The sequence below is a fragment of the Chiloscyllium plagiosum genome, chromosome 7 (genome assembly GCF_004010195.1).
Source record: "Chiloscyllium plagiosum isolate BGI_BamShark_2017 chromosome 7, ASM401019v2, whole genome shotgun sequence".
Lineage (NCBI taxonomy): Eukaryota > Metazoa > Chordata > Chondrichthyes > Orectolobiformes > Hemiscylliidae > Chiloscyllium > Chiloscyllium plagiosum.
This window is the reverse complement of record NC_057716.1, coordinates 77,946,857-77,960,109: the sequence shown is the minus strand read 5'-3', so window position 1 is coordinate 77,960,109 and position 13,253 is coordinate 77,946,857. Positions and strand designations below refer to the sequence as shown.

Genomic DNA, 13,253 nt, shown 5'->3' with positions numbered 1-13,253 from the left:
GATGGAAGAAGATAGAGGGTAGTAGTTGATGGCAAAGGTTCATCTTGGAGTGCCGTTACTAGCGGTGTTCTGCAAGGATCTGTTTTGGGACCATTGCTGTTTGTCATTTTTATAAATGACCTGGAAGAGGGGTTAGAAGGTTGGGTGAGCAAGTTTGCGGATGATACGAAAGTCGGAGGAGTTGTTGACAGTGAGGAAGGATGTGGCAGGTTACAGCGGGATATAGATAAGCTGCAGAACTGGGCAGAAAGGTGGCAAATGTAGTTCAATGTAGCTAAGTGTGAGGTGATTCACTTTGGGAAGAATAACAAAAAGATGGGGTACTGGGCTAATGGTCGGATACTTGGTAGTGTGGATGAGCAGAGTGATCTTGGTGTCCATGTACACAAATCTTTGAGAGTTGCCACCCAGGTAAATAGTGCGGTGAGGAAGGCATATGGCGTACTGGCTTTTATTGGTAGAGGAATTGAGTCCGGGAGTCCTGAGATCATGTTGCAGTTGTATAAAACTCTGGAGTATTGTGTGCAGTTTTGGTTGCCATACTATAGGAAGGATGTGGAGGCACTGGAACGGGTGCAGAGGAGGTTTGCCAGGATGTTGCCTGGTATGGTAGGAAGATCGTATGAGGAAAGGTTGAGGCACTTGGGGCTGTTTTCATTAGAGAAAGGAAGGTTTAGGGGTGACTTGATAGAGGTGTACAAGATGATTAGGGGTTTAGATAGGGTTGACCGTGAGAACCTTTTTCCACGTATGGAGTCAGCTATTACGAGGGGGCATAGCTTTAAATTAAGGGGTGGTAGGTATAGGACAGATGTTAGGGGTAGGTTCTTTACTCAGCGAGTCGTGAGTTCATGGAATGCCCTGCCAGTAGCAGTGGTGGACTCTCCCTCTTTATGGGCATTTAAGCAGGCATTGGATAGGCATATGGAGGATAGTGGGCTTGTGTAGGAGTTAGGTGGGCTTGGATCGGCGCAACATCAAGGGCCAAAGGGCCTGTACTGCGCTGTATTCTTCTATGTTCTATGTTCTAAAATACTGTACAGTTCCATGATTGGAGTTTTGAGTCATAGAGTCAAATGACACAGAAACAGTCCCTTTGGCCCACCATGTCTATACTGATCAACAAATGTCAAACTGCAATAATCCCATTTACCTACACTTGGCCCAGAGCCTGCTGTGTCCTGGCATTTTAAGTGCTCATCCAGATGCTTCTTAAATGTTGCAAGAGCACCTGCCTCCACCATCCTCTCAGGCAGAGTGTTCCATTTATCAATTATTTTCTGGGTGAAAAGGGTTTTTTTTTAACTCTAGTTATAGGAATCAAACAAGAATCAAATATCAGTGTTGGGACTTTTGCTAGTTGTTATGTATGTTAATGACTTAGATGTGGATCTCAAAGATATAATTCATAAGTCTGCAGATGACAAGAAAATAGTTGATAGTGAGGAGGATGGTGTCAGGCTACAATCTGCAACCTGATATCGATCAGCTCGTAAATTAGAGCAACAGCGGAATTTAATCCTGAGAAGTGTGAGATGATGCATTTTGGGAAGTCTTGTGATATACACGATGAAAGGTAGATCCCTGAAGAGTGCTGAGGAACAAAGGAATCTTGAACAAGGAACATTGACAGAACTTAAACTGCTTTTCTTCTTCAGTTAGTGCTTTGGTTTAACTTATGTCCACCTGCACGTTTATTTGGAGCTTTTCTTCAATTGTGTGTCTGTTAGCCTCAGTCCCACTCCCAAATGAGGGCCAAGGTTCTGCCCAATCTGAGAAGGAGGCTTAAATTCATAACCTTCTGACTCAAAGGTGAAAGAGCAATTTCTTCTTTTTCCCATTCTTCAGTTTACTATTATCTATGCAAATTGGAAAGATATAAAAGAGACCGAAGGGCTAAGTGTAGGTAAATGGGATTCTTGCAGTTTGATGTTTGTTGATCAACATAGACATGGTGGGCCAAAGGGACTGTTTCCATGTCATATGACTCTATGACTGAAAAATCCAAACCTTGAACTGTACTGTACTTTATTGATTATTTATTTAATATAGACCATTAGATCTAATTTGATTCAATTTGCTTTTTTTAAATGTAGATCTGTGCTGTGAGACATGATTTACAGCATTGTGACATTTCAATTAATCTGTCAACTAATCTGAAAAACATTTTCATTAAAATACATTGGTAAGAGTATTAAATATTGGAGTTGGGAGGTCATGTTGCTGCTATACAGGACATTGATTAGGCCACTTTTGTAAGATTACATGCAATTCTGGTCTCCTTCCTATAAGAAGAATGTCGTGGAACTTGGAAGGGTTCAGAAAAGATTTAAAAGCAAGTTGCCAGGGTTGAAGGATTTGAGCAATAGGGAGAGGGCTGGGGCTGTTTTCCCTGGAGCGTCGGAGGCTGTGAGGAGACCTTATAGAGGTTTATAAAATCATGAGGGGCATGGATAGGATAAATAGCAAAGTCTTTTTCCCGGGTTGGAGTCCAGAACTAGAGGGCATAGGTTTACGGTGAGAGGGGAAAGATATAAAAGAGACCTACGGGGCAACATTTTCATGCAGAGGGTGGTATGTGCATGGAATGAGCTGCCAAAGGATGTGGTGGAGGCTGGTACAATTGCAACATTTATAAGACATCTGGATTAGGAAGGGTTTGGAGGGATATGGGCTGGGTGCTGGCAGGTGGGGCTAGATTGGGTTGGGATATCTGGTTGGCATGGACGAGTTGGGCCAGTGGTTTTTTCCGTGCTGTACATCCCTATACTCTACGTTTTGTTGTGAAATCTGAATTTAATTGAAAATTGGTAAATTGGAATTATGTGTTATTTTGCATTGAAATGATGCACAATTGGCCCTTAAACATTTTTTAATGACTCAAATCAAATTACTGGATAACTTAATTACTTTCCAATGAAAATCTGAATAGAAACAGGGTAAACATATTACAGGGGAAAAATTTAACATAATTATATCGCTTGAATAATGTTATTGTTTGTGCTATGTTATATAAAGTTCCTGATCTGTAATGAAACACTGAGTAATGGAGTTATATCTTGCAAGGGGAAAGCTTTCTAAGTCCACCATTTTGAAACTTTGCCAAGTGTAGTCTTATGAAGTCTGCATTAATTGGACAATTAAGTGCATGAATTGGTCATAGGATGAGTGGGCTGGCGATGAATTGGCCATGCTAATTTGCCCATCATGTTCAGGGATGTGTAGGTTAAGTCCACTAGTCAGGGGTAAATGCAGACTCATAAGGTAGGAGAATGGGTCTGGGGGAGGATACTCTTCGCAAGGTCAGTGTGGACTTATAGGGTCGAAGGACCTATTTCCACTGTAGGCATTCTGTAGATTCTACTCTGCCATTGACAAAATACATAATACTCCAACCCCCACCCTTGCTATCCCACATGATCTTATGTTGAAACTTTATTGCTGGAACAGCACAGCAGGTCAGGCAGCATCCAGGGAACAGGAGATTCGACGTTTCGGGCACAGGCCCTTCTTCAGGAATGATCTTCACATGATCTTATGCACTCCCTTCCCATTCATCATAACTTTCCTAAGTAAAGAAACATAAAATTCTAACCAGTGCAGCCCTATCTCAAACACAAACATCCCTCAGACTAGACTGCTTAGTAAGGACATTGGATCTACTCATACATTCTGATCAGTCCAATGGAAGGGATGCCTAATAGTATCCGGAAAGGAATTTGGATGAGAGAAGGAAAATTCAATTAGCCATGATCCATGTTAAGAGAAATGACAGAGGTAGTAACAGAAAAAAAATTTGAGGCTCTAATTTAAAGAGCAGGATGTCAAACTATATGCAAATTGGCATGGGAGGAAATAAATCAGATTTAACATGTGGTTAAACATCAGTGTGGAAAAAATGGCTCCATTTCATGGAGAAAAAAACAATAGGAAATTGCAGATGCTGGAAATCTGAAACTAAAGACAGAAACTGCTGTAGAAACCCCATGGGTCTGGCAGCAGTCCATGGAGAGACGGCGGAGTTAAAATTCCAGGTCCAGTGAGTGAGTTCTGAAGAAGAGTCACTGGACCCAAAACATTAACTCTGTTCTCTCTCCACAGATTCTGCCAGATCTGTTGAATTGCTCAAGCAATTTCTGTTTTTTTTTTGCTTCATTACATGGGACGTTGAATCACTTGTAGCTAGGACAGGAAGGAGTTGTGTAGAGGGAACAATTTCAACAGACAGACCAATGGGTTCAGGTACATAGGTCTTTGAAAGTGATGTCATAGGTAGAAAGATTGGTGAAGAGGGCATTAAGCACATTTTCCTTCATTGAGTTGGGATATCACATTGCGATTGTACAAGATATTGGTAAGACCACATTTCGAGTACTGCGCACAGTTCTGGTCACCCTGTTATAAGAAGGATGTTGTTAAACTGGAAACAGTGCAGAAAAGACTTACAAAGATATTGTTAAGATGTTGAGTTATAAGGGAAGACATGGTGATGTAGTGGTTAACAGTGCTGTCTCACAGTGTCAGGGATCCGAGTTCAATTCTAATCTAAGGTGACTGTTTGTATGGAATTTGCACTCTCCATGTGTCTGCATGGGTTTCTTCTAGATGATCCAGTTTCATCCCACAGTACAAACACATGCTGGTTGGTGGATTGGCCATGCTAAATTGCTCATATTGTTCAGGAATGTGTAGGTTAGGTGGATTAGCAATGGGAGGTGCAGGGTTACAGGGATGGGGTGGGTCTGGGTGGGATGATGCTCTTTGGAGAGTCAATGTGGACTTGTTGGGCAACATGATCTGTTTCCACACTATAGAAGAGACTGGATCTTTTTTCCCTAGAGTGTTGGAGGCTGAAGGGTGACCTTAAAATGGTTTATAAAATCATAAGAGGCATGGATAGAGAGAATAGCCAAGGTCTTTTCCTGAGAATAAAGGAGCCCAAAATGAGAGGCCTTAAGGTAAGAGGGGAAAAATGTAAAAGGAATATGAGGGGCAACTTTTTCACATAGAGGGAGGTACGTATATGGAACAAACTGCCAGAGGAAATGGTAGAGGTGAGTACAATTACAACATTTAAAAGGCATTTGGTGAGGTACATGGATAGGAAAGAGTTGGAGGGGTTATGGACCCAAATGTAAGCAAATGGGACTATTTCAGTTTATGAAACATGGTCAGCATGGGCGAGTTGGACTGAAGGATCTGTTTCCATGCTGTATGACAGTACTGAGGGTTTTTAACTCATCAGTCTGGAGGTGGAAGGGGGCAAGATCCCCATGAAATACAAGCAATTTACCATTAGCAAAACTGAAAAAGATAGCCTGACCTCTCTAAGCTCCTAATGCACTAATGACAAGGGAGCACACTGAGTTAGAAAACAGAACCTGTATTTTGGTACAAGGAAAGGAATTTCCCACACATAGCTAAATGTTCGGTTAGAGGACAAATTAAAGTCACGTTCATCAGAGGCCAAATGAAATGTTTCAATCAGCCTGCAGGCCATTGAAATTGCAGGGGTGGCTTTCCAGTGGTAGACAGCAAGTTCCACAGATCCATATTCATTTTAAGGAATCGCACATCCATCATACTGACCTGGTCTGCATTCAGCTCTTAAAGAGTTTTCCATCATGTTCGTCATCCAATAGTTAATAAAGATGCTGAAAGGACACCTCAAAATCAAAGTGCCTGCTCTCTCTCTTCATTAAAACGGCAAGCAGAAGGTCTTTAAAAGGTAGAAAGTCCTTTCATTGGCTTTTAGCTTTAAGTGTCCATGCTTACCATCGAGATGGCAAGCAAACTCTCGGGTCATTAACTGGTGAATCAAATTGCTGTTGAATGGCAAATTTTGACAGGTAGCAGGGCTAGGATCATCCACATGATGATCTGACTCATGGCTTAAACACTAGAAAATGATAGAGTGGTGAAAAAATATGTTTCATCCTAGTAGTGAATTCAGAAGACACTTGTGGGGTTTGCAAATTCTTCCCGTGTCTGTGTGGGTTTCCGTCAAGTGCTCCGGTTTCCTCCCACAGTCTAAAGATGTGTGAGTTAGGTGGTTTGGCCATGCTAAATTGCCCAAGGTATTTAGGAATGTGTAGGTTAGGTGCATTAGCCACAGGAAATGCAGGGTTATAGGGATGGGTCTGGCTGGGATGCTCTTTGGAGGGTTGGTGTTGGATCTGTTTCTTCACTGTGGGGATACTACGATGATACCATGATTCTATTGAAAGAGTGGCAAGAACCTGGAAATCATTATGTAATGATAATGGCAAACGCAAACTATTGTTACAAAAACAGAAATTACTGGCAAACCTATTGGTACTTGACTTCAATTATTTGGTTTTAATACCTGAGGCCTTTCGTAGGCTAAAAATAAAATTACAATAGAAAAATACTGACCTAAATGGCTGTTGTGATCACCTGACTAAGAAACTAAGCTCATGAAGCCGTCAGTAAAAAAAAAATCAGATGGATCCAAATTAACACTTATAAAAGGGCACTGAAATACAAATCTGTATCTCCCCATTGATTCACATCTTTGTAGAAGTTTCACATTGAGATGAATAGTTGTTCCCCAAGCTGAACGCACTGCAGATAATCAGCAGACTCAGAATTACATAAGTAACCCTATTAATAAGAGCTACTTTTGAGCAACAAAGCAGACAACAAGGAATTATTAATTTGTAAGCAACAACTGGAAGATAGTCTCTCTCTTTCAAAACCTCAAAAACCACTACCCATTGAAAAATGAACTTCGAACAACATCCTTTAACTGAGATCTTTACTTCAATGCAACTGAAGAAACAAGACAACAATTAGATACTTAGGATCCAGGTCTAAGATGCAATATCTCAAGGACTCATAAAAATTTTAAACTGTAACTAGAGTACCATTAGCCACACGGACACTACAGCCACCACTACCACGGCAAATGATGATGTCACTTCCGTCCCCGCCACCCACAGACTGCACCAATGCTGACTATACCACCTCAGCAATCGCCGCTAAGGCAACTGCCTCCACGATGGTCACCAGAACATCTGCGAAGACTACTTATCACGTCACTTCTGCCCCCATAGTTGCCACCACCTCAGCCACTTCCGCCCCCACTGTTGTCACTCACCTGAACACTACTGATGAGCATGCAGCCACCACTGAAGACATCACAAATTTACATGGAATGTCACTTCTGCCCCCATGGATACTACTGAATACACCACCTCCACAACCCCCGATCCCCATGGTGTGTGTCACTTCCTTTGGTGAGGTCGCCCATGATATCATGACCACACCCATTCCAGAGACAGTCTCCACCCCCATTCCCAATTCCAGCCCTACACCAGGACCTAACCCCCAGCCCTTCTGTGTTTTTTACCATTCTGTCAGACCTTCCTCTCACTGAGGAGGAGTGCCTTCATCTCACTACACTCCCAGATCGATGAATTCAATGTGCATCATGACATCAAGTTTTTCTTCCTCCGCCTCCGCGCTTACTTTTTCCATCAAGACTCCTACCCATCCTCCGAGGACTCCTTTGCCTGCCTCCAACACACCCCATCCATTTGGACACCCCGTGCTGATCTGTTACTCGCCCTCGATCTCTTCATCTCCAATTGCCACCACGACATTGACCTCCTCAACCTGTCCACCCCTCTCACCCACTGTAACCTCTCACCCATGCTACATGCAGCCCTCCACTCCCTGTGCTCCAACCCCAACCTCACCATCAAACCAGCTGATGGGTGGAGGTGGGGGTAGCGCAGTGGTAGTTTGGCACACCGACCTGTACACTGGCCCGCATTTCTGATGAAATGCTTATGCTTGACACATTGACTGACTCTCCTGCTCCTTGGATGCTGACTGACCAGGTGTGCTTTTCCAATACCACACTTTTTGACTCTGTTTTCCAACATCTGCAGTCCTCACTTTCTCCTGGGGTAACTTCCCATCTATTAATTATCACTTTCCTGCCCTGCTGTTTCTAAGCTTACAACTTGTCTCTATGTATGTGTTAGATGATGTTTGTTTTGGGTGGGGATGTTAATAAATCATAAAGCTCCACACTCTAGCACTCAAACAAAACCAAGAAATGGACTTCCTTCACTTTGATCTGGTTTACAAAGTTTAATTGAAGTGTTGCTGGTACATCTTAAATATTGTTGCAGAGATGATTAAAACGAGGGGGTGAAAATTACCCTTCCTGACCTGTTTATCATGCCAACTACAGGGAGTGTTTGAAGTGAATATTACGGGACATTTAAGGAATATTAGAAAAGCATTTGACAGAGAAGGAAATAGAGTTGCAGGAATTGTAGATTTAGATAAGGGAAGATGGAGGAGGTTCAACTGGGACATTAAAGCTGGTAAGTACTGGATGGACCAAATAGCCTGTTGCTGGGTCATATATCCTCTGTAATTCTGTGAAAATATTATGAAATTACCATGAGTCAAATTAGTTTAATCGTTGCTTGCCATGAAAGCAAGTTCAATTGCTTTTTGTGCACTAAGCAATGATGAATGAATTGTAGGTGACATAATGTTGATCGGTGTTACCAGCTAAAAATGGAACTGTGTAATTTATATATCAGTGCTGTTCTAATTTATTGATAAACTGTCAAATGATATTTTCTGCAGTAGACTCAAGATATGCTTTACAAATGAATTTAATTTGACATGCTTTTCCCAACAGCTTAATGTTTTGGACAAACTGGAATGAACAACAGCCAAGTATAATGAAAGCAACCCTGTCTGGAGGAAATGTTCAAGTCATTGTCAGCACAGACATTTTCACACCAAATGGACTTACAATTGATCATAAAGCAGAGAAACTGTATTTCTCCGATGGCTCTGTCGGGCGAATTGAAAGGTGTGAATATGATGGGACACAGAGATATGTAAGTCAATGATTTTATATTCAAATGTAAGAGAGAGGTGAGGTGGCATCTGATCCCATCCTTTGGGCTTCTCCATGAATTTGAAATGTTTTAACTGACTGTTACATCAGTGAGTGCTGCAGACACTTTGTACATGTAGCAATGTGGAAATATGAGGTTATGCATTTCGGCAGGAAAAATAGAGGAGCTAAATATAACCTAAATGAAGAATGATTGCAGAAAGCTATGGAACCCAAGGATTTGGGAGTCCTCATCCATTAATCACAAAATGCCAGCATCAATGTTCAGTAGGTAATAATAGGGAAAGCAAATAAAATATTGGTCTTTATTTTGAAGGGAATGGAGTACATAAGTAGAGAGGTTTTGCTAAAAATGTACAAGGCATGAGTCAGACTACACCTTGAATACTGTGAAAAGATTGTTGGGCCCCTTATCGAAGGGGAGACAATGGCTGAGTAGTACTATTGCTAAACTATTAATCTAAAATTCCACGAATGGTCAGGGAATCTGGGTTCAAATTCTACCATGGCAGAAGGTGCAAGTTGAATTCATCAAAGAATATCTGGATTGAAAAATCTACTGATGACCATGAAACCATTGCTGATTATTGGAAAAGTCTATCTGGATCAATAATATTCTTCAGGGAAGAAATTCTGCCAACCTCATCTGATCTGGCCGATATGTGACTCCAAATCCATCACAGTGTGATTGACTGCCCTTAACTGCTAGCGAGCCACTCAATTGTATCAACCTTAATAAAGAAATGAAACTGAACAGACCTAGCGTTGACATAGGAGCCAGAAAAGAAAATAGGAGAAACAGCCCTGTTGACTCTGCAAAGTCCTCCTTACTGGGGGTGAGTGCCAAAACTGTGAGAGCACAGCAGGCCAAGCAGCATCCGAGGAGCAGGAAAATTAACGTTTCAGGCAAAAGCCTCATTCATGATGAAGGGCTTTTGCCCGAAACATCGATTTTCCTGCTCCTCGGATGATGCCTGACCTGCTGTGCTTTGCCAGCACCACACTCTCGATGCTAATCTCCAGCATCTGCAGTTCCCACTTTCGCCAAAACTGTGAGAGCTATCTCACATGCTAGTCAAGCAACAGCATGATACAATTATACTCATAGAAATATGTCTTAGAGACAATGTCCCAGACACCACATGACCAGCCCAAGATATGTCTTGTCCCACTGGCAGGACATACCCAGCAGAGGTGGTGGCATAATGGTTTACAGTCAGGAGAGAGTTGCACTGGGAGTCCTCAACATTGAAACTGGAGCCCATGAAGTCTCCTGGTTTCAGGTAAAACATAGACAAGGAAACCTCCTGCTGATTCTGACTCTCTCAGCTGATGATTCACTGCTCTTCCATATTGAACAACATTTAGAGGAAGCACTGAGGATGCCGAGGGTACAAAATGTACTCTGGGTGGGGAATTTCAATATCCATTACCAAGAGGGACTCGGCAGCAGCACCAGTAATTGAATTATTACTTGGTCTGCGGCAGGTGGTAAGAGAACCAACAAGAAGGATAAACATGTTTGACCTGATCCTTACGAATCCGCCAGCTGTAGATGTATCTGTCCAAGAGAGTATCAGTAAGAGTCAGCATCACACAGTCCTCATGGAGACAAAGTCCTGCCTCCACATTGAACTTACCCTCCATTGTGTTTTGTGGCCCGAAATGTCAATTTTCTTGCTCCTCAGATGCTGCCTGACCTGCTGTGCTTTTCCAGCAATACACTCTCAAACTTCATGGCCCTGTATATTCCTGGGTGTATATAACCTGGATCAATCCTGGTTCAATGGAGAGTACAGGAGCCACTCCGGTCATTCCAAAAAGTGAGGGGTGAGTCTGGTGAAGTTATCAAACAAGGCTACCTGCATGCCAAAACAGCATAAGCAGCAAGTGATAGACAGAGCTAAGCAATTTCATGGATCAGAACTAAACTTTGTTGAAATGACACATGCAGTAGTGAATGGTTGTAGACAGTTAAACAATGGAGGCTGCTCCACATGTATCCCCATCCTCAATGATGGAAGAGCCCAGCACCTCAGTGTAAAAGTTAGGCCTGAAAAAATTACAGCAATCTTCAGCCAGAAGTGCCAAGTAGATGATCCATCTCAACCTCCACCAGTGATTCCCAGCATTACTGATAGCAGTCCTTCGGTCAATTCAATTCACTCCACGTGATTTCAAGAAACAGTTAGAGGCACTGTATACTGCAAAGGCTATGGCCCTGACAACATTCCGACAATAGTACTGAAGACACATACTTCAGAACTTGCCACTCCCTTAGCCAAGCTGTTCTAATACAGTTACAATACTGATGTCTACCTGACAATGTGGAAAATTGCCCAAGTATGTATATATAGAAAGAAAGATAAATCCAATCTGAGCAATTACCATCTCATCAATCTCCTTTTAATCATTGATTGAAGGTGATGGAAGGTGTCATCAAAAGTGCTGTCAAACAGCTCAATGATGCTCAATTTGCATTCCACCAGGACCACTCAGCTCTTGGCCTCATTGCAGCCTTGGTTCAAACATGGACAAAAGAGCAGAATTCCAGAGATCAGGTGGGAGTGATCACCCTTGACATCAAGTTTTCATTCGACTGAGTATGGCATCAAAGAGCCCCAGCAAAATTGGAATCAATAGGAATCGGGGGCAAACTCTTCACTGGTTGGGGTCATGCCTTGCACATAGGAAGATGGTTGTGGTTGTTGGAGGTCAGGCATCTCAGCTCCAAGACATCTCTGCAGGAGTTCCTCAGATGATTTGATTTATTTATTGTCACATGTATTTTGTCACAAAATACAGTTAGAAGTGTTGTATAGTTTTGCAACTCTATGGCACCATCTTAAAACAGAAAAATAAACAAAATATGGAATGCAAAAGTAAAAAAAAATGAAATAAAGAAAAACTGCCCAATGTTACAGTCCTTCTTGTTAAGTTCTCTGCCATGGGTCATGGACCTGATGGCCAGGCACGAGTCAACTTTGCCATGCTGCTGCTGGAACACAAGTCGCACTCTTTGATGCCAACACATTTCTACTAAAGTGCTCATCACAATGAGTCCTTGCTGGTTCTCGACAATGCAGCCGCTACTGATGCCACTGGGTAACACATCGGCTCAAACTCACATCCACCACCGCCTCCATTAATCTGCACTGGAGACTGATGCCATCAGAAACCTAAACTCACCTCTGCCTCCAATAGCCATGAGTCAGCGCCAGGACCATCTCGTCAATACAGAAGCCAACGGGAACCTAAACGCACCGCTGATGCTGCTGCTATGAGTCCACGCTGTGCTCACTCATGTCTAAGCTAGGCTCACTTGCCACCGCCAATGCAATGCTGTGACCAACCTCTTCAACAAAGGCACAGTAAAATAAAAGGGAACAAAAGGAAGAGAAGTGAGGGAGAAAAAGGTAAAAGAATTAAAAAGAAAAGTGGACAAAAAAGACCAGCTTTGGGCTCAGAAGCTCTACTCCGCTGCAATCTTATTGGAAGGGTAGTGTCCCAGACCGAACCATTTTCAGCTGCTTCATTGATAATCTTCCCTCCATCATAAGGTCAGAAGTGGGAATGTTTGCCAATGTTTGCTGAATTTTCAGTGCCATTTGTGATTCCTCACATAGTGAAACACTTCATGTTCAAATGCAACAAGATCTGGCCAATGTCAAGGCCTGAGTTGCCAACTGGTAAATAACATTCTCATCACACAAATGCTAGGCAATGGCCATCTCGAGCAAAGACAATCTAATCACCATCCCTCGACATTCAACAATATTACCATCAGTGAATTCCCCCACAATCAAAACCCTTGGGGTTACTATTGGCCAGAAACTCAACTGGGCTTGCTACGTAAACACAGGGCCTACAAGAGCACACCAGAAGCCAGGAATACAACAACAAGTAACTTACCACCTGACTCCCCAAAACATGTTCATCTACAAGGCACAAGCTATAAGTGTGATAGAATAGTCCCAACTTGCTTGATTGGCTGCAGCTCCAACAACACTCAAGGAGCTTGATACCATCCAAGATAAATCAGCCTGTTTGATAGATACCAGATCCACAAGCATCTACTCCAGCCATCACCGACAGTCAGTAGAAGCAGTGTGTCCTATTAACAAGATGCACTGCAGAAATTCACTAAGGAACCTCAGACAACACCTTCCAAACACACGACTGCTTCCATCTAGAAGGACAAGGGGGGCAGATATAAGGAAACACGACTACATGTAAGTTCCCCTCAAAGCCACTCACCATCCTGACTTGGAAATATATCACAGTTGCTTCACTGTCACTGGATCAAAATCCTGGAATTCTTTCCTGAAGTGTATTGTAGGTC

The 13,253-nt window shown here is 42.5% G+C and overlaps 1 protein-coding gene across 1 annotated transcript in view; it reads left to right on the top strand.

Annotated features, from left to right (window-relative positions):
- The window catches only part of LOC122551725 (low-density lipoprotein receptor-related protein 1-like), a 1,892,490-nt gene that overhangs the window by 1,540,930 nt on the left and 338,307 nt on the right, over positions 1-13,253 (top strand). The window contains exon 43 of the mRNA XM_043694091.1: positions 8,687-8,891. Coding sequence (XP_043550026.1) covers positions 8,687-8,891 — 205 coding nt within the window. The remainder of the gene's footprint in view (positions 1-8,686; positions 8,892-13,253) is intronic.